Source organism: Dunckerocampus dactyliophorus, chromosome 16 (genome assembly GCF_027744805.1).
Source record: "Dunckerocampus dactyliophorus isolate RoL2022-P2 chromosome 16, RoL_Ddac_1.1, whole genome shotgun sequence".
In the NCBI taxonomy this organism is placed as follows: Eukaryota; Metazoa; Chordata; class Actinopteri; order Syngnathiformes; family Syngnathidae; genus Dunckerocampus; species Dunckerocampus dactyliophorus.
Window position 1 is genome coordinate 6,101,489 of NC_072834.1, and position 20,978 is coordinate 6,122,466.

Sequence of the window (20,978 nt, forward strand, 5' to 3'; positions counted from 1 at the left end):
GGGATAAATAAGAAAATAGTCTTCAGCATTCTCATCTTTCAGTTTTAATCCCATCAAAGGAGGTCTGGAAGAGCCTTCCCTTTTTTTTTTAAACACAAAACAGTTACTCAATGTGATCACATTTTTTAAACTAAAAAATGAAGTCTCTGAAGCATAAATCAGCCCTGTTCGGTCCAGCTGGCATTTTGTTCCTAGAGCAGCACGCAAGGTTTCTTGCTGACGACAGGCTCGGGGTTGAGGAACGCCCTCACGGCTTCAGTGAACACGTCCTTAATGCCGTCCTGGTTCAGGGCGGAGCACTCCAGGTAGCGGAGGGCGTGGATCTGCCGAGCGAGGGTGGCGCCCTGGTGGTGAGTGATGGGCGCCTGGTTCTGCTCCTTCAGCTTCCTCTGGATCTCCGCGTCGTTTCGGAGGTCGCTCTTGGTGCCCACCAAGAGGATGGGGACGCCGGGACAGTGATGTGACACCTGGGGGCGCGTGACAATGTAAGAAAACACCACGCTAACGTGGACATGCCCCCTCTTGCTGCACAGTCTGACCTCAGGGTGCCATTTGTGTTTGACATTCTCGTAGGAGGCGGGGCTTGAGATGGAGAAGCAGATGATGAAGACGTTGGTCTGAGGGTAAGACAGCGTCCTCAGGCGGTCGTACTCCTCTTGGCCTGCCGTGTCCCACAGGTTTAGACTGATGATTCTGCTGTCCACTGTTATCTGAACGCACCACACACACAGGAAGTCGACAAAAGCAAATAACCAACGGGGTCTCTCACGTACAGAAACTGTAGTTAGAGATGAAAAATCATTCATTCATTTTCATACTCCGAGAGGCGGGGTACACCCTCGACCGGTCGCCGGCTAATCGCAGGGCACGTAGAGACAAACAACCATTCACATTCATACCTATGGACAATTTAGAGGCTCCAGTTAACCTAACATGCATGTTTTTGGAATGTGGGAGGAAGCCGGAGAGGGGAGAACGTACACACCCCACACAGAGATGCCCAAACCAAAATAACGCACTAAATATATATGAATCGCAAAAAATTCTTTAATTTGACACCTTTATTAATGTTGGCTGAGCAGTTTGCGCCTTACCTCTATTACAACATTGGTTCTGTAGGAGCTTTGTTGTGCAATACACTCGTTAACAAATGACTACTTGGTCAAAGAGGGCTGCACTTTCCTTTCGACATTCTCATGCACTGCAAATCATTATAAAAGTTAAAAGCTTGACTTTTCCCATGTTAGAAATAACAGCCTTTCCATCCAGGTAACGGCACAGCCTGTGGGGTTCAGGTACGTACGTTTCCAATACTTGTGTACATGTTTGCATGTTTTCTACTAAGTAGTTTCCATATTGACCTGATAAGGGATGATTTACATGCACACACCTGGCTGCTGTAGTTGTCAAACACCGTGGGGATGTACTCTTTGGGAAAGGCTCCAGTGGTGTAGGAGATGAGGAGGCAAGTCTTTCCCACAGCGCCGTCGCCGACGACCACACACTTTATGGTTTGCATGATGACCTCTGACCCCTTCAGAACCCTGCAACACACACAATTGATGGACGACTTCCTGCGGGACTGTCCGACATGCGTACCACTGTTCTGTTCGTTAACAGTTCAATGGCCCGCTTCGCTTGAAGTATGAGGTGACCGTCGTGTCGTGAAAGTGTCGTTTCCGTTTCCCAAAAGAGGATGACGTGTCTCCGTCTGCTTACCTTCCGCCTGATTGGATTCGATTAATTGTTCAGAGACTCATTACGTCCCATCGTCTGGCTCCTGGGAGGAGGGAGAAAGGAGAAGAATAGGTCCTTGTCAGTTTTCATTTGCTGCTTAAAGTCTCTCAGTCAAGCTGAAAAGAACGACCCAATCGTATGTGACTTCGACCCACACTCTGTTTTATTATTCAGATCAGTTTTGCTGTCTTAAGTATTGAAATACTTGTCGTTGGTTATGTGCATAGTTTGCATACAGGGGGAAAAAAAGTGATCATATTATTCCAGCGGACTCGGTGCCAAAGAATGAAATACAAACTGTGAGAATGCGGCTCAGCCCAGACTCCGGGGATGTGACCCCACCCTCGCCTCTCTTTTTCTCTCTCGGCGGAGGTCTGCAGATCTCACTCCTGCCGCAAGCCTTAACCCTCTCATCTTGCACTTTACTAGAAAAAATATTAAGTATTGAATGTGATTTTCGGTGTGTAACACATGTTGAACGCCTGTTTATGTACGTGACATGCAACAGCCACAAAACAGCCTTGTGAGAGAAGATACTAGAGCCTCCGAGCCGACTCCACCCTGCTGGAGTAGCTTCATCCTTGAGGCTGCCAAAATGCCAGCCCACCCCCGCTGCTAAGTCACTCCAAAAAATCTAGTAAAGCACGAGTTTTGAATGTTACGGGCTCAAAGTAATAACCGTAAAGTGAAGGTACCAAAACTACAAGTCGATTGCATTTCCCTCAAATGGTGCCGCTCCATGCCGACTGACGCCGTACCCCAATTAGTTGCCGTCCGCTTCAGCGAAATAAATGCCTCCCTTTTAGCAACGCGGGGGAAATGGTCGCAACTGATCACTTAGTTCCCACACACAACCATGCAGGGAAGAAATAGTTACCCGCCCAGTCCATTTGTGCTGCATTGCTAACCAAAACAGCAGCACCTACCGAGTCACATAAACAGTCTCTCGGGTGAAATGAAGTGAGGGGAGCTTAATGTTGTTGTTAACGGGTTCCTTCCACAGCATAATGGACGCTCTTAAGGTCATCTCTGGTAGCCGCTCCACAATGTTGTGTGCGACGTACCCAGCCTGCCTCGTTTCCCTGTTTTTAGTCATTTTTATCTTGTTGTAGACTCCATCGTAGCTTTGTCATAAATACTGTATAACATATAGTTTAATATCGTTCAAAAAACTGTTCACTGTTGCAAATGTGCCTCTGCTTTTTTGGCACGTCTTGTTGTCCTCCATCGAACAGGAAGTAGCCTGCTAACATACGAACGGACAGATACGGATGATATGCTTCAGACTCTGTGAGTCAGAAAAAAATGATGAGGCCTATTTTGATGCCTCATAAATGGAAACAAGTTGGATAATGATGCAAAAGAAACATGTTGAAACGTTGTAATGTTGCAACTGAGAAACGTATCTGTGGAGGGGAAAAAAAAAAGGGAAGCTTTTATGAAGCAAAAAGTCCTTGTGGTCTTGTGTTGAAACGGAGACGGTAACTCGGAGGAGACGTTTGGACTTCCGAGCGTAAGACATTGCAAGCATTCAGAGCGAGAAACTGTCTCTTGTTGTATTTTTAAGTCACGTCTGCGTTTCGGTGCGCAGATTAAGAGAACTGAAACGTGACAACTGACAAATTATTGCAAGCGGGGGAAAGAGGAAATATTTGGAGGGCGGCTAAAAGAGGAAGAACGAAGAATATCAGTAACATGCAGCAGCTACAAGCGACCTCATTGTCCGAAAAGTAAAAAAAAAAAAAAAAACAACTTTTGTGTTCTTTTAAGCACGTCAAATGAGAGTGGTCGATTACAATGTTTAGTTTCATGCTTTAATGCCAGGATTATTCTTTTTGAATTTAAGTGAGAAGAAGCAAGAAACCTTCGCATTTAAGGTTTAGTATCAAAAATGTAACATTGTCCTGGAAAAAAAAATATTAATGGGACTTTTCCCTGATCATCTTTGCTTTTAAATGAACTACCTTGTCGTGTTACTTTACGCGTGTGTTATGAGGAAGTAACATAAAAGGCTACACTTCCTTCTGGTCAGCTGCGGTCGCTATTTTTACTTAATCGTGCTGGTTACGAGTCTCCTGACCTGGTGGGGAACTGCATCATCCTACGGTTGAAGACTTGACAGGAACATTTCTAATATTAGCGCAGCGTTGTCATTTTTGTGGACGCGTCATCTTTACTTGCAAAAAAAAAAAAAAAAACGTCAGCAGACTTAAACTAGATTAAAGTACGACAAAAGTACGACAACAATTCAAGAAGTCCTCAGTATTTGGACAAATACATCAGCTAACACAAGTAGAAAAGTCATAAGATGTCATTGTTGTTGTTGTAATTACGTATAACTGTTAGCATCCATGCTGAGACTGCACTGATAGACGTTGACCATGTTTTTGTTTAGATAGCAAGCTAGCTAGGACGGTGACCTGGCAGGCCCAAACGTATGGTGAGCGTCTGCTGGGAACGCCTGGCTAAGCCTCTCGTCAGGAGAGCTTCAACTATGTTCAGAGGGAGGCAGCGGACATTCAGTCTGAGTGGGCCGTGTTCCGTGCCTCCATTGTGGAGGAAGCTGATTGGAGCTGTGGCCTGTTGTGGCGGTAATCCCAGAACCTGTAGGTGGACATCAGCAGGGAGGGATGCCATCAATCTGAAGAAGGAGTCCTATCCGACCTATGGATGAGAGGCCCTATGTGCTAGGGGGGCTGTCTTGGTTGACTCGTCTCTATAACGTCGCGTGGACATCGGGGATGGTGCCTATGGATTGGCAGACCGGGAACCGACCTCGGATCAATGGAAGAAGATGGATGGAGCAAGCTTCATAGAGATGTTTAACCCCCGCAAGTCAGCTTACTGCTCTCTTCAAAACAACCCATTTGAACTTTAGGGTTTTAGCCGAATCACACCGAAATTTGGTACGCCGCTTAAGGGGACTGACACGCACATCTCTGTAATATTTGAGCAAGATTGGTGGAAAAACATGGCCGCCATCAAGCAAAACATCTTCACAGGGCCACCTCACGAATTGCCCGTAAGTCGCTGATCACTGACCACTTAAGACTGACTAATAAATCTTCTTCAAACAAGACAAATATGATACATATTCATAATTTAACTCATGTCGGTTTGTCAGTGATTGTACTACAATGTCTGAGTGAAGACCAGCTGAGCGAGTTAGAGAGAAAGTGGTCCATGTTTACACTATGTCATCTTGCTAACAATCGGGCCTCTCGTAGGCGCTCGGACAAAGAGGAACAAACTGTGTGCCGACGCTGAAGCAGGAAGGGTTTGCCCACTAATGCGCTTTTCGTCCAGCGTCCGTATGAAGTTTCACCGCCAAGTTTGACTGGCGTGCACAGAAAACAAGGAAACATCCTAACATCTCAAGCAAATTAGTCAGTGATATTAGAGTAGGGGTTAAAAAAAGGATGCCATCAGATGTGAACAACAATCCAAGGCTGTAATTGAATTGTTAAAGCAATTTAACTGCTATCTTCACAGTTTTGTACTACTGTGTACTCTTTTTATTCTCATTCTGTGACTATTTAGAGTACACGGTGGGGTGAAACAGTGTTTGCCCCCTTCCTGATTTCTTATTTTTTTGCATGTTTGCCACACTTAAATGTTTCAGATCATCACACAAATGTAAATATTAGTCAGTGACAACACAACTAAACACAAAATGCAGTTTTTAAATGAAACGTTTTACTATTAAGGGGGGGGGGACTGATTACTTGAGATCTATCAGTCTGGAAAAGGTTACAAAGAACATTTCTAAAGCTTTGGGACTCCAGCAAAACACAGTGAAAGCCATTATCCACAAATAGCAAAAACATGGAACAGTGGTGAACATTCCTGGGAGTGGCCGGCCAAACGAAATTACCCCAAGAACGCAGCGACGACCCATTCAAGAGGTCACAAAAGGCCCCACAACAACATCCAAAGAACCGCAGGCCTCACTTGCCTCAGTTAAGGTCAGTGTTCATGACTCCACTATAAGAAAGACGCTGCACAAAGACGGCCTGCATGGCAGAGTTCCGAGACAAAAACCACTGCTGAACAAAAAAAAACCCATGAAGGCTCATCTCAATTTTGCCACAAAATATCTTGATGACCCCCAAGACAATTGGGAAAACACGTCTGACAAGACAAAAGTTTACATTTTTGGAAGGTGTGTGTCCCATTACATCTGGCGTAAAAGTAACGCCGCATTTCAGAAAAAAAAACATCATACCAACAGTAAAATATGGTGGTGGTAGTGTGATGGTCTAGGGCTGTTTTGCTGCTTCAGGGATGCTGTGACATGACCTTAAAAATGCTTCATGCTGGAAAACCCGCCAATGTGGCTGAATTACAACAATTCTGCAAAGATGAGTGGGTCAAAATTCCTCCACAGCGCTGTAAGAGACTCATTGCAAGTTATGACAAACGCTTGATTGCAGTTGTTGCTGCTAAGGGTGACCCAACCACTTATTAGGTTTCAGGGGCAATCACTTTTTCACACAGGGCCATGTAGCTTTGGATTTTTTCCTCCCTTAATAATAAAAAGTTTCATTTAAAAACTGAATTTTGTGTTCAGTTGTGTTGTCACTGACTAATATTTACATTTGTTTGATGATCTGAAACATTGTGAAACAACAAGTGTGACAAACTTGCAAAAAATATGAAATCAGGAAGGGGGCAAACACTTCATCACCCCACTGTGATTGCAATGATATAAAACAAGTCTGTCTTTATATTTCTTTCATATTGGAGCTACAAATACACCAGTGTTGCAGTATTTTTACATTAACAGTAATTAATTGTGATATTTTACTTGCAAGGTTATGATGTCAACTTCAACATTTAGCTATGGGTTTGCAGTTATTGTTGCCCTTCGTTTCTTATCATCACTGCGACGTCTGGACTGTTTTTACGTTCTTTCAGAACCCAAACAAAAAGTACCAACTGATACACACTAAAACCCTAACAATCATTTAATCAGGAAGAACATCTACTCACCGGTCATCAGTGGTCCTGTCTGATCACACCGCTCTGTTTCGTTCTGCTCGATGTGTGTGCGCGTGTGTGTGCGTGTGTGTGTGTGGTGTGTATGGGTGGAGCATGAAAACAGCAGGAGGAGGAAGAGGAAGTTTACTGTCGGCCTGTGCGTGTGTACTTGCAGTTTTATCTGTCTTTTACTTGGTTGTCACGTTGCATGAGTGCGTCGTGTTATTGTCCTCATAGACATTAAACTGCGGTGCGATGCATTACTGTAACATTTTTGACAATCCTGCATTTCAAAAACTAATTTTAAAACATCCTAAAGTAACTGGCTGTCTTAGCCGGAGTGGCATTTTTTTATGAGTAATACCGTACTAATCTGTTTTTTACGGTTTACTTTAGTTCCGACATGCATTTCCCGTATTTGACCACTAGAGGGCAAAACCTTGCTGCTCTATGCTTTCAGTGATGCCTTCCAGTCCACTGATTCTGTTGGAAATGACCAAACCGTGAAAGGTGGGGAGACATTTTCCGTAGCAAAAAAACGTTATGAAGCAAAGGAACATGCAGTTTTGATTGATTACAGTTTTTGATTGATGATTACAATACCAGCAGAATTAAAGTGATGCAGCAAACAGAAAATTGATCCTCAAACTGTGGTACCACAGGTGGCATGCCGGCTCCACTTTGTGGTAGTCAGGAACACTGGAGTTTTTTGCCAAAAGTGAAATTATGAACATACATATGAATAATAATAATATAATAATAAATAATTGTGCAAATGCATGTTTAGCAACTAAAAAAATACTGAACGTGATGCAAGCGGGTAGCAAAAATGGTGGTAGAGTACTTTATATTGCATTAAAACTGTATTAAATTGTATTAAAATGTTTAGGTCTATTTGAAGTTAAGATGTTCAAATTAGAAATGAGTCGTCTCAAACATGTAGAAGCTTTTTTTTGGTGAGGGTCCCTGAAGGCAGCGCAGGCGGGTCTACATGTGTAAAAACATGTAGACCCGCCTTTTTTTTTTTGTTTTGTTTTTTTAAAATCTCAGCAGCTGTTTCTCTTTGACTCGGAGTCTGCAGGCAAAGAAGTGAGGAACAAACGGTGTGCGTTTCTCTCGCCTGCTCAGTCACACCTGATCTGATCGTTCCAATGGATTAGAGGAGACAACGCTTGCCCATGTAAGTGATGGCCACTTCAACCGGAATGCTATTTCCTGGATTTTTTATTTTTATTTTCGGCAAAGGATGTGGAAGCCGAACAGCATTCTGACCTCTGACCTTCAGCACCAACTACTCTCATGAGGAAATGGAAGATGTTGATGTTGGAGGTTTTCCTCTTGCTTTATCTTTCACGTTCTACTCTTTTTTTTTTTCTGGATCTGTGTTAGTTATTTTTAAACTTTTAATCCAAACAATACAGTTTGAATCATCGAAGTCTTTTGATGCTTGACACTAAAATAATCCACATCATAGCGGATGTTTAACAGCTTCCTGTGCATCATCCCGCAGACATGGAGTGTGTGTGTTTGTGGCTGGTGTGTGTGTGCGTCCTGAATGTGCCGAGTGTCAGCGCTCACGGCGGACCAGACAAGGGTGACCACCCCCGCCTGGACCACCAACATCACCATTCCAACGCCAACACTAACTCAGGTAAAGAGTCCAATTTTCAACCAATCTCGCTCAAATTTGAGAGGCAAGTGCTTGTCGGTGCCCTCAAGGCGTGTATCAAAGTTTGCGGTGATTGGGCTAAGCGCCCTAAAGTTACATGGCACAGAGCTATGGGAGGAATTTCCATAAGACCTACTTAAGGGGGTCAAATTTAGGGTTTAAAAACAGTGCCACCATGTGGTGTATTTGCCAGAAAAATAATAGCACAGGGAAGCCAGGAGGGGTGCATGTTTTGACATATTTTCACCCTTTTGTGTGCAGCGGTTCAGTCACTTTTGAGTGACCCTCATTAAGTTTATTGCTACCATAAAACATTTCACCAACATAAACATGGCAAAAAACAATAAATACACAAAAAAATGTTGGGGGCGGGGGGGAATGTAAGCATATGATAGAAGATTTATACTTTGCATGTGTCAAATGAGTCCAGCGTCAAATAAAAACATGTGTATGTAGCGTGGGCTAGTGATTAGCAGCTCACCGCAGCTTCCGCGTGCTAACATCATGATAGCATCAGAGGAAGGAAACTGTGACAAAAATAGACTCCTCCAAGTAAAGCAGACAGTGGTGTTTTTGATCGGCACTGTTATTATTTTCAAAGTAGGGAGATTTGAAATTATGGTTAATAAAATGTGAGTTTGTGAGTAAAATATCATCAAATCGTAACCATAATTTGTGTGTGTTACATGAACTCCGACTTTGACTTGACCTTCTTCTTCTGTGTTTCTTTATTTTTATCCGACCAGCTGCTGATGTTAATCCTCTAACAAAACGCTGTCGCTTCACCTGTCTCTACCTCGCGTTCCCGTTTAGATTTTTTTTTGCGTGTGTGTGATGTACTCACTGGATGGACGGGGGATGATGTAGATTGGCTTCTACACACAAACTGGAACTCTGTACTTGTCCAACGCGACAGATGCTGTATATCACATACAAGCATACAACGTTACTGAGTGGGACAGGAGGACATACAGTAAATATTAGCAATGCTAGCATCGCAATGTGAGACACAGTGCTAACTATTCACATTTTTAACATCACCACGCTAGGTTAGCCTATTTGCTGAGGAAAAACAAAAAGATCAGCTTCCATGCATCTGGAGCTGACTGACAGTTGGCAGAGCTCCAGGATTTATTTTAAGACAAGTAGTGAAGCCTGCTTTTTTTTCCTTTTTTTTTTAACAAAGCAGTCCTCTGTGAAGTGGTAGGCGTATGCACAGCGTGGGCTAGCTTGGGGCGCGTCAGAGGCGGTACCATGTTCAGAGGAAGCAGGTTTTTCCTTCATGATGTCATGAAACGCCGCAACTTCAAAAGCGACCATCCAAGTGCCTTTCCTTCTTTCAAAAGTGGAGCAAACGAGTGAGGGAGATGACAGATTATGATCCCGTTTTGGTGCTCATAAACAGACGCATTACTGTTGGAACATGCTCAACTAATCACTTTTGCAGATACCTGTGAAACCTAAGCAATAGCAGACACCGCCCTTTCCAGGGACGAAGGCATTCCGCAAAAACGTAAAACATAGAAACTAGTTTATGTATAAATAAATGGACTCATGCTAATGTAGCTTTGCCAGTGTGCACACACACAATACCGCCAGTGTGTGTGTGTGTGTGTGCGTGCGTGCTGAACTTTAAAAGGTATCAGAAGATTTACAGTCTGTTTAAGTTTCTTGTCTCCCGCTTCCCAGACTATGAATCCAAATGACTCCAAACCTGCACTAAGTGTGCTTGCCTTGTAGTTTCTATTAGGAATTGTGAGCTCACACAAACACACACACACACACACACACACACACACACAGCAGCGCAATCATGCAGAGACTCTCCAGAGGCTGAAATGACCACATATAGGCATAAAGTTCCTGCTGTGATATGTATAACTCCGTTGTCATAGCGACCACGGCTGAAGACATAATGGTGATGGATAGATGCTAGCTGCTAACTGTAGCTAACAGGAGCTTATTGTAAGAAGACAACAATGATGTGTTATTTCCAGCCAAAACAAACCCATAAACCGCATTACACAAATTAAATACTTAAAACAAAATTTCTATGTACGTGCTTTTGTTTGTTCTGACACTGACAATCAAAACTGAGCATTATAATCTGCAAAGTGGGTGTCCAAAGTGCGGCCCGCGGCTGTTTTTGCTTTTTTGGCCCGTGGCAATCAACCATGAAAATGGAAAAAAAAACACCAAAAAAACCCCAGCAAAATTATAATTTTACAAGAATAAAGTCTAAATATTAAAGTCGTGATATTACAAGAAATAAAGTCGGAATATTATGTTGAAAAAACATAATTATTAAAATTAAAAAATGAAATAAATAGATGAAATTACATTCAAATTAATAAACATGAAAGTTGAAATATTAATGAAAAAAAATGTTATTTTCTGAATTTGTCATGTTATGAGGAACGCCACGAAACAAATAGAGCAGCAATTTTTGGAAAATTAGGTTGCGAAAAAGTTATATCACGACAATAAAGTAAATATTATGGGAATAAAGTCATAACATTACAAGAAAAAGAACATGTCAATGTTGAAATGTAAAATAAAAAAAAAAAACAACACAAATGGAAAAACCAGCAAATGAAGGAGAAAGGTTCATACTAATTATACTCTTTTTCGCCTACTGTGTATCACAAAGCTGAGACGCTGGTTGTTCTTTCTTGAAATATCTATCACTCCTTCACAAAATGGAAAATATCAAAGTGATTTTTCAGTACGTGGTTTGGACCCCCCTGGCTGACGCTGCACATGTTCTGTGTTCTAGATCTGTGCGTCATCGACCAGCAGCTCTGTCAAGATGAGAACGCCTTGCTGAGTTTTGAGGCCATCTGCAGCATCCACAAACTGATGGACGACGATGCAGACGGCGCGGTGGACGCGACCGAGACGGACGAGGTGAGACACAAGCGCCGCGCTTTTGCTCTTTATAGTATTTCACAAAAGTAAGTACACCACTCACATATCAGCAAGCATTTTTATTACAGTACATCTTGTCAAGGGACAAAACTATAGCGTAGTCATTGTACAGCAGTGTAGATTTACTCCCCGCTGAAAATGAGCCACAACCATCGTTGTCTAAATGGCTGTAGTAAATCAGAACTGCTATACAAGATGTACAGTGACTACTTTAGAGTTTTACCTCTATTGTATTGTCCCTTGAGAAGGTATAATAGAACGCTTACTGAAATGTGAGGGCTGTACATGTACTGTACACTCAATCCGGACCCGACGCCATGTGGTCTTTGGCAGTTTCTGCGGGAGGACCTCAAGTATCACGACCCGAAGGCCAAGCACAGCAGCTTCCATCGTGTGGACTTGCGCATTAGCGTAGAGGACATGTGGGACGCCTGGAAGACCTCAGAAGGTGAGTCCGTTTAAAAAGGAAAGGGAGTGCTAAACACAGTCGAGATCTTTTCACTTTACAGCTCCGTGCATCACTGTGATGTTGTAAAAACACAAAGAGGAAGTGTCGTTATTTTTTACAATGCAACAGTTATTGTTAAAGCATAATTCATTGTCTTTGTCAGGGTTGACCAAAAAGGGTGATGGGTTCACTGTATTTTTATGGAATGATTGTCTCCCAAGCACATCGACATTTCAACACAAGCAGGTCACCCAAACGGTGCATCAATTAGCACTTAAGTACTGTAAAATCTTGCAATTTTTTTGCACATTCCCCGTGTTCTGTATTATGATTGTGTATTTTGCTGTGATGATTATGGAAATTTGTTGTGGATTTTATTTCATACTGGTAAATGTATTACTTATATTTGTATTACTATTATTGGATTTTATTCCATATTGGTAAATGCATTACTTATATTTGTATTACAATTATTAGATTTTATTTCATACTGGTAAACGTATTACTTATATTTGTATTACTTTTATTTCATTTTATTTCATATTGGTAAATGTATTACTTATATTTGTATTACTATTCTGTTCAAGTGCACTTCACTCACTGACTGTGCTACAAAAAAGGACACTTAGGATAATCCATAACGCCGCCGACAGAGAACGCACAAACCCTTTATTTCTAAAACCACAATTATTACAAATTTGCTGATCTAGTAAACTTTCAAACGGCGAAAATCATGCATGAAGCAAATAATAACCTTCTACCCCAAAACGTAAAACAATTCTTATCAAGAAGAGAGGGGAAATATGATCTTAGGGGAAAATTAAACCTAGAAGACTTGCATGCACGTACAACACTAAAACCTTTCAGCATTTCTGTATGTGGAATCAGGTTGTGGAACCAAGTGAGTAAGGAACTCCAAAAATGCGCTAAAATGAGTGAAAGCAGTTGATTGCTCACATTGCATTCAGTGCTCATCACAGGCAGTTCAAGGTTTTGCACGTTCGCTGTTTTTGCTGACATCTGGCATCGGAGTGCATCAGAGATACTTTATGTGTGCGCGTTTAGTGTACAACTGGACATGCGAGCAGGTGGAAGAGTGGCTGCAGCTCAGCGTCGAGCTTCCTCAATACGCAGAAACCTTCCGCACACACGGGCTGGACGGCAAGGCGTTACCGAGGTAATGCTCACCTGTACAGTACACTCCAACTGCAAGGACCTTAAGGGTGTTTTGTCGCCTCACTCCTACTTTCTGACAGGCTGGCAGTGAAGAACACCACCTTGACCACGTCCCTGTTAAAGATCTTGGACCGGAGTCATGCCCAGAAACTGCAGCTGAAGGCTCTAGATACGGTGCTGTTTGGACCACCACCAGGTAAGTGTGTGCTTGTGATGAAGCATGTCTTCTTTGTTCCTAATCATTAGTTTATGTATAGAGTATGTTGATGTTATAGCAACACAGGGTGTATTTTAGTACGTTTGGGTCCCAGAGACCATTTTTGTCTGGTGTACTACGCTTCCGGAGCACTGCTGAGATCCATTTGTATGGCTGGAGAATTTATAATGTCAGGTGTGGTTTGTAGATCAATTTGTGGGCTATAGTGGGGCATTCCCGCTAGTACTCAGAGCCCTATAAAGGTGCAGCAGGTGCTAAGATACAGGGCCTTTTTGTTGGTAAAGCCATGCTGCCAAGAAAACATGTTTTATTTAACTGTTTGAGCTGTCCTGTCAATAAACCCACCACGCATTTGGAAACTGTACGTCTGCCTTCTTATTTTTTCGGCCACCTGACACTACACTATGACACTAATAACTAATAAAGCAGAGGTCCATAGTGCGTATAAAAATAAAGAGGCCCTCCCTCTCCCTGTAGAAGAGGCTGATGGTGTGTTCAAGGTTCAAACTAGAAACCCTCTTTTAGCATGATAAATGATACTCCTCCCCATTCCTGTCTGTTTACATAACCACTATGCCCCTTTGTGTGCGTGTGCGTAACTAGGTCGACAAAACCGTTGGAAGGACCTGGTTCTGGGTGTGTCCATCCTGGCGGCGCTAGGCGGATGCTGGTTCGCGTACGTCCAGACGAGGAAGTCCAGAGACGACCTGGGCAAGCTGATGAAGGATTTGGAGGGTCTTCAGAGGGCTGAGCAGAGTTTGCTGGACCTGCAGGAGAAGTAAGTTGAGTGAAGGGTTCTCGCAACCTCAAGTAGAGAAACCTGAGTGTATGTGCGTGTGCGTGTGCGTGTGCGGACGAGCATTGAAGAAGATTCCTTTTAAGGACAAAGAGAGACCAGTAGCTCCCTTTACAGTGTGTCCTGTGTGCAAACGCACACACACACACACACACAATGAGATTAATACCACAGACTCCTTGTAGTTGTTCAGTCACAATGAAGTCCTGCTAGCATATGTTCAGCTGCTGGGCTGATCCTGTGTCAGTAAATTAGACTCAAACAGGTGGTGATGTACACAGGACATGACACAGTTTCCTCTCATTAGTGTGTGTGTGTGTGTGTGTGTATTTCTCTTGCATTACTTCTTCATTTCACACATGAGAGGACACAGCGCCACCTGCTGACATCACATTTCAACAGGCAAAAATGATCACGCCATTAAAATGCAACAGGAGCTAAAAAACTAAAGGAGCCAAATTCGGTAATGTGTAAACCACGAGAACCGCATTATGTCCTCCCAAGAAAATGTATGATCATAGCAAAAAATAATGATAATGTTGAACAATAAAGGAAATGCGCGTAGATTGTCCGTTGTAACATTGCGTCTTGCGAGGGCGACCTGATTCTGCAAAAAATGTGAATCACGGTTTTCTTAGATTTGAGATCACGATTCTCTGGGATGATTTTTTTTACACACGTTCATTGACACAGGCCATGAACTTTCGTTTGAAAGAAATCACACTTTTCTTTTAAATTATCATTAGTATTAGACTCCTCATTGTCTTGTTCTGCTTTAAAGAAACTTCAATGGTCTTTCTGAAACTCACCCACACGTCCATGCATGGAATAAAGACAACTTTCACTTCTCCCACAAGCTGATAAATGATAGCCAGCGCCTCACCGGCCAGGGCAGTGGAGCCAACTTGCCCTGGCCGGCGAGGTGCACTGGAGTGCAGGGAGAGCAAGGAGGAAGCCTCGTTTTTCTAGTGATTGGAATTGGAAACTAGAAAAAGTCTTTTAATGTCTTCCGACAGAACAATTCCCAAGTATCCAATCGTTTATTTTTCTTGTCAGGCTGCAGAAGGCTCAGGAAGAGCAGCGCTGCGTTCAGGTGGAGAAGGTGAAGGTGGAGGAGGAGCTGAGGAGCGAGATCAACACGGCCAAGCAGGAAGCTCAGCGTCTCCAAGAGCTGCGTGAGGGCACCGAGAACGAGAGGAGTCGTCAGAAATACGCCGAGGAGGAACTAGAGCAGGTGGGCGACAGCGAACGCCCCACGCTCTAGTATAGTGATTGAAAAGGTCACACAGGAGTTGGTTTTGTTCATAAGGTGAGGATGGCGCTAAAGAAGGCAGAGAGGGAGCTGGAATCACGGGCTCGCTGGGCGCCACCGGAAGCCCTGCAGACGTGGCTGCAGCTGACGCACGAGGTGGAAGTGCAGTACTACAACATCAAAAAGCAGAGCGCAGAGAGGCAGCTGCTCCAAGCCAGAGAAGGGGTGAGGACGCTTATGACTACACTGTGATATGCATGGCAAGCCACTAGTTGGCGCTCCAATACACTACACCAGGAGTGTCAAACTTTTTCCACAGAGGGCATACAGAAAAAAATAAGGATGCGGACGCCAGTTTGATATTCTTAAACCAAATCCAATGTACAGTGCTTGACATCTTGTACATGTAGCATTGTACGGTACTCTGCTGTTTAGTCATGTCTCTGTGAAAATGATGACGTTGGAGTCCAAATATCTCTTACTGTGGGTGGTGTGGAATCGTAACTAGTCCATTGTATTCACTGAAAACAGCAGATTAGCAAGAAAATGCTTGGTAAGTAGGGTCTGTGTTGTGTGCTAGCTTGGTGTTAGCTCGTAATCCTCCGTGCCTTCCTCGCCTTTGTTTACGTTCTTGACGCTGCTTGCAAGCACTTCTGACCGGCTGGGTGTTGTGAGTAGACTCCGGTACTGTGGAGCTCTCAGAGACAAGTCGAAGATAAAAACGTTAGGGCTGCAAAATCCAATATCCAAAAGCTCTTGTCCAGTGTAAGATAACTTAAGTACAGAACTACATATCTGGAAGAGACGCTGGGCTTCCGAGCTCATGAGCTCCCCCCTGGTGGCCCGGCAACCATGCCATGACAACCATTGGCCAATGATGTGCTGTTTTTTATTTTAAGCTCACAGTGGTATTTGTCTTGTATATTTCTTAGCTACCGTTTGAGTATTAAGTTGCTGTGTGATGATTTTAGCCTTCTATCTAAGATGACAGACTGTTGCATTAATGCAGTAATGAACTCCTGCGATTTCCAACAAAATCGTTGTGATTTCCCTTATAGCTCGTGATTGGCTCTTGAAAGCTACCGTTTCCTCACTGACTCGCAAGCAGCACAGTATTTCAACGATTAGTAGTAGTTCTGAAGTACAGGAGATGTCACAAGATTAGAACATGGTCATAAATTAGCCTCACCGCTGTATAAGCTGCGGGGTTCAACGTTTAAGAAAAAGGTAGCGGTTTATACACCGGAAATTATGGTAGATGATGGTGGTGATATTTCAGGCCGAGAAGATCAAAAAGAAGAGGAGTTCTCTATTTGGGACCTTTCATGTGGCTCACAGCTCCTCCTTAGATGATGTCGACCACAAGATCCTCTCTGCCAAGTAAGTGACCTTTGACCCTTGGTACTATACATACATACACAATTCAAGATCCTTCTGCTTCTTGCCCCATTCAGACAGGCCCTGGCCGAGGTGACGGCCGCGCTACGAGAGAAGCTGCACCGCTGGCAGCAGATCGAGTCCCTCACTGGCTTCTGTTTGGTCACCAACGCGGGTCTTGGGGCGCTGGCCGCCGCCCTCAACCTGGACCCGTCCTTCCTGGGCCTGAGACCCTCGACCCCACAGCATCTCTTACTGTCCGACGACCTCGATGACATGGACGAGGACATCCTGTCGCCTGGAACGCTGCAATGTGAGTTTGCAGTCTATAATTCTACTTGCCTCGGCTTAGGGTGGTGAGCCTAGTTGGTAGTGTGCAGTGGGAAGCGGGCTACTAACTGTCCCCATCCCTTTTCTTTGATTGGTCCTCTCTTCTTGGCTCACTCCAGATGCAGCCTGGCAGATGGACCGACGAGTAAGTGACCTGTGGCCTTTGAGCAGCATTGCAGACAACCAATCGCCATGGAAACTCTCTGGTTGGCCCCTCCCTCCACTCCCCCTCTCTCACTACTAACTTATTAATAAATATCTTCCTTGTCTTTCTGAAGGTACGCTTCAAAATAAAACTTGTCTTCTTGCCTCTGGCAGTTCAGAATCTGATGCCCCAGCAGCAAAGGATGGGAGACCCAGCTATGATGTTCAGCTCTCAGAGGTTGGTAGATGGGAGGGGCCCGCATCAACAGGAAGGGTGTGGCCTAATTACCTGCCCTCCCAGGGGCCCTCGGCAGACACGCAGTCGCTCCATTGGCCAGCTGGAATTCCTCCCAGTACCCACCACCCCTCTCTCCTCCTCGCTCTCGCACCCCTGCATCTCCCCGGCCTCTGCTGCTCCTCCTCCTTGCGCCCCTGCACTTGCACTCTGTTGTCCTCCTGTCTCCAAATCCTCCTACATGGAGGGAACCACTCGCTTTTCTGCTCTGCTCCTCCAGTCCTCTTACTCTCTGGAGGCGTACAGCCCTTCGCATGCGGGGGGCACTGCGATGAGCGGAAGGCAGCGTTGTCGATCCGGCAGCTCTGGGTACCTTGCACTGCTCGGGCTTTTGCCAAAGTTACTACAGTGGATCCCCGCATATTCGCGATTCAGCCTTCGTGACTTTGCATATTTGCGGATTTTTGATCTAAACTTTATTTTTGGTGGGAAAATCTGCACTTTTGTGCTTTTATTGTCTTTAATTAGGCAGTTTTTTGGTATATTTATAAATATGTACTAATGAATTACATAATGTCAGCATGGTACGGAGCTGCCTTGAAAGGCAGCACTGTGACAAGCAAAATAGACATCTTCATGGGCGTCTCAATTATTCTTGGTTTTCGTGGGTAGTCCCAGACCTTAACCCATGCGAAAAGCGGGGTCCTACTGTATTGTATTTTTTTTTTTCCATTGTCAGACACACATCTTCAACTGCTACGGAGTTTAGTGTGCTAACAGAATGCATGAATTAAAGTAGCAATTTAAAGACATTTTAGCCTGGGTCATATCATTATTTGCCTCATTTTCTCCCGTCTGTTTAAACATATACCAGACCCTCTAAGATTTGTTGCGATCACACCAGTTCAACCAACCTGGCAACTTCCAATTCCGCAACTTTCCGGCACATTTTGGCCAATCATCATCATTTTCGACAATCAAATTGGTCCCTGAGCAGTGCTCAAACACATGTCAACTGTCTCACCAATCAAATATGGCGGTGTGATGAGGAGGTCTCATTTACCAACAAATATCCCCGCTATAGATTGCTATCAACGGTTCCCCAATGTTGGAACATAAACAAAAGTTTACGATCGACAAAGACTTTAACCGTAAAATGTACACAAAGAATGTCTGCAACTTGTATACAGAGCAGACATCCGACAATAAGGAAGCCGTTACTGATGTTTGTTTGGCAAACTGTGCACAAATTTGTGTCAACTGATGACTTTCGTTCTGTGTACGAAGGGTTTCAATCAGATGGCAAGGCGTATTCCACAATGCAGCCCTTTACTAACAAGCCCGGGCAACCCGCAACCTTTCCGTTCTGCTTGGCAACACTCGGGCAATGCTGGCGCAACAAAATGGGCTATCAAAGTAACAGCATGCCAGTAAAATAACATGGTTGCACCACATTCACATGTAAAGATGCCAGCAGACGGAACATGCGACAGGCCCCTGGAAGGGAGTCCCGTAGACAGATTATGTGGCCCAGTAAAGGACACAGAAATAAGGCATACATCAGGTACTGTTTTCTTCTCTTGCTTCCAAGAACATACTGCCTGCCTTACCAGCTGACTCACAGAGATGGGAATGCCCCCTGGTGGTAAAATGGTGATACAACTGCCAACATAAATATTCATTAAATAAAATAAAAAAGGCTTTTAAATACAAATACATTACTTAATGTGAGCACACAATACAGTTTCACAGCTATAAAGAAAGCTCAAAACGAGGATAACAAATTCATAAAATTGCAAGCCCATGCAATGTTATTGAGAAAAATACGCTTAAAAACATTGCACAACTTTTGCACAACGTTTTGAAAAAGGTGCCGCAAAATCAGGCATTTTAGGTCACGTCAATCACAAAAAAAGCCAGCAAAATCTTGGAGGGACTGATACACGGTGGAACCTCAAAAGTCAAACTCAGTTAAGTTATGTAGTGTATAATAAGTGTATTCATGTTAGCATTTGCTTGGTTATTCGTGACAAATATTTCATTAATTGTACTGCAGTCAGACACTTTAAGTTCTTTGGTTATCACACTTTACATCTTTGCCATCACCGGTACCCTTCTTTGGTGGAATCCCCCCAAAAAACCAAAGAAAGAGCTAAATCACATTGTCTATTTGACTTTTGAGGCATTTTTTCCCCCCAAAAATGTAGGTTGAAGTCCAAATGGTTTGACTTTGGAGCTCCCATTGTACATGCTTTCATATTTTACATCATCATGTTTACATGACTAAAAATGTCATAAAAGTGTTGATGAGCCAAACTATTCATTTTAATTCTTCCTCTCTTTTCTCCCTTAGAGACATAATGGACCGCTCAGACTCTGACTCCGCCCTCCCGCTCTCTCACGGTGAATCCAGAGGCATGTACGGCTCCAAGCCCTTCCTACTTGCGTCTAAGCTCCACCCCCTGCAGGGTCAGACACCCAGATTTAGAGGAGGGGGAGGCCTGGAGAAGAGCTCAAGCCTGGGAGAGCTGAGGGGCACGTCTGCCGCCTTCCTCTCCTCCTCCTGCTCCACCCGCTCCCTCTGCATCACGCCCGACAGCACCGACGGTCTCATCCTCTGCTCCTCGCTCCCGGGCTCGTCTAGCGGAGGGACGGGCGTCCACACTCCCCCCAGGTGGAGCCCCGTGGAGGAGGAGGATGGGCGCGAGGAGGGTGAGTCGTCGGGCGGACGCAGGAGAAACGCCTTCAATAAAATTTTCAAGAAGAAAAAGTGACATCACTGAAGACGCTTTCATATTTTTGCCTTTTGGCCGATGGGAAAACTTCATTCATTTGATTTATGGACAAAAAGACAGCAAAAAAGTCTACAAACCTAGTCTAGCTTCATTAAAACAACTAAACAACACTCCAAAATTGAACAACAAAAAGCGGTACAATTTGGAGTTCAACCCAAATCTTCTGGACAAATACGCCTCAAAAGTCTTCAGGTTTGGTGATCCCACCACAGAAGGGTAGTAGTCGTGTCAAATAGGAAAAGTGCAATGATAACCATAGAAAAGGAAATGGAACTTACTGCAAAACAGGAATGGCTTTGGCTACTAAGCACGAAATGAGCAGCACAATTAATCATTTATCATCAATTTCATTTAAGGTACGTTTTCACCGTCCGTGTCTGTCAGGCGTCCTTAAGGGTGAGAAGTTTTACGTTATTGTTGTATTATACCGTTCTTAACTTTGTACTGTTAAGTTCAGAATGTTAAGATGTTTCTTGTCTGTACAGTTAGAGGTTTTATGGTGGCTACACTTTGACCCCGGAACAGATGAATTCACTTGACATTATGTCCTATGGGAGTCTATTTTGAGCAACCAACATCGCAGGATGATTTGTTTGACTTTGGAGGTTCCAGTGGCTTGCTTTGATTTATTCCATAGGATAAAAGGACTGAAAACCAGGAGGCCATGTTTGGTATTTTCGACTGTGCAACTGTATTTTTTTTTTCCACCAAGAAGACCAGTGAGATAAATCAACCTCTCACCCAAATCAAGTTTCCACAGGTTGATGTTGACAATTGGAGTCAGCATGTGAAAGCGTACACACACACACACACACACACACACACACACACACACACACACATCAAATCATCAGTTTTGTGTGTACGTCTCATGTCTATGGCAGGGTGTGAAGT

At 43.8% G+C, this 20,978-nt stretch overlaps 2 protein-coding genes across 6 annotated transcripts in view; one reads left to right on the top strand and one right to left on the bottom strand.

Annotated features, from left to right (window-relative positions):
• Window positions 1–17: 17 nt before the first annotated feature.
• Window positions 18–20,978, bottom strand: part of rhogb (ras homolog family member Gb) — a 32,723-nt gene continuing 11,762 nt past the window's right edge. For 2 of the 4 annotated variants that reach the window (XM_054754172.1, XM_054754170.1), the window contains exons 4-8: window positions 13,782–13,922; window positions 1,720–1,780; window positions 1,391–1,544; window positions 540–710; window positions 18–467 (exon numbers count right to left, since the gene is read on the bottom strand). In XM_054754172.1, coding sequence (XP_054610147.1) covers window positions 192–467; window positions 540–710; window positions 1,391–1,519 — 576 coding nt within the window. In that variant the 5' untranslated portion in view covers window positions 1,520–1,544; window positions 1,720–1,780; window positions 13,782–13,922 and the 3' untranslated portion in view covers window positions 18–191. Of the gene's footprint in view, window positions 468–539; window positions 711–1,390; window positions 1,545–1,719; window positions 1,781–6,729; window positions 6,916–9,230; window positions 9,306–13,781; window positions 13,923–20,978 lie in introns of those variants that run through there. The other 2 variants (XM_054754171.1, XM_054754169.1) reach the window with 2 other exon arrangements.
• LOC129168661 (stromal interaction molecule 1-like) lies at window positions 7,779–20,931 on the top strand. 2 transcript variants are annotated; one of them, XM_054754160.1, is made up of 14 exons: window positions 7,779–7,897; window positions 8,228–8,368; window positions 11,163–11,293; window positions 11,648–11,762; window positions 12,828–12,939; window positions 13,019–13,134; window positions 13,759–13,933; window positions 15,008–15,185; window positions 15,261–15,428; window positions 16,483–16,583; window positions 16,658–16,893; window positions 17,030–17,116; window positions 17,229–17,658; window positions 19,643–20,931. In XM_054754160.1, the coding sequence occupies exons 2-14, from the start codon at window positions 8,230–8,232 to the stop codon at window positions 20,061–20,063; spliced, it is 2,409 nt and encodes an 802-aa protein (XP_054610135.1). In that variant the 5' UTR covers window positions 7,779–7,897; window positions 8,228–8,229; the 3' UTR covers window positions 20,064–20,931. The 2 variants fall into 2 exon arrangements, with proteins under 2 accessions (XP_054610135.1, XP_054610136.1); XM_054754161.1 differs by having other exon boundaries at window positions 17,229–17,292.

Excerpts from the sequence above, each read along its gene's own strand:
- LOC129168661 (XM_054754160.1), top strand. The coding sequence starts at position 8,230 with ATGGAGTGTGTGTGTTTGTGGCTGGTGTGTGTGTGCGTCCTGAATGTG. Across the intron at positions 13,135-13,758 it reads GCTGTTTGGACCACCACCAG|GTCGACAAAACCGTTGGAAG; the intron begins GTAAGTGTGTGC and ends GTGCGTAACTAG. Across the intron at positions 16,894-17,029 it reads GTCGCCTGGAACGCTGCAAT|ATGCAGCCTGGCAGATGGAC; the intron begins GTGAGTTTGCAG and ends GGCTCACTCCAG.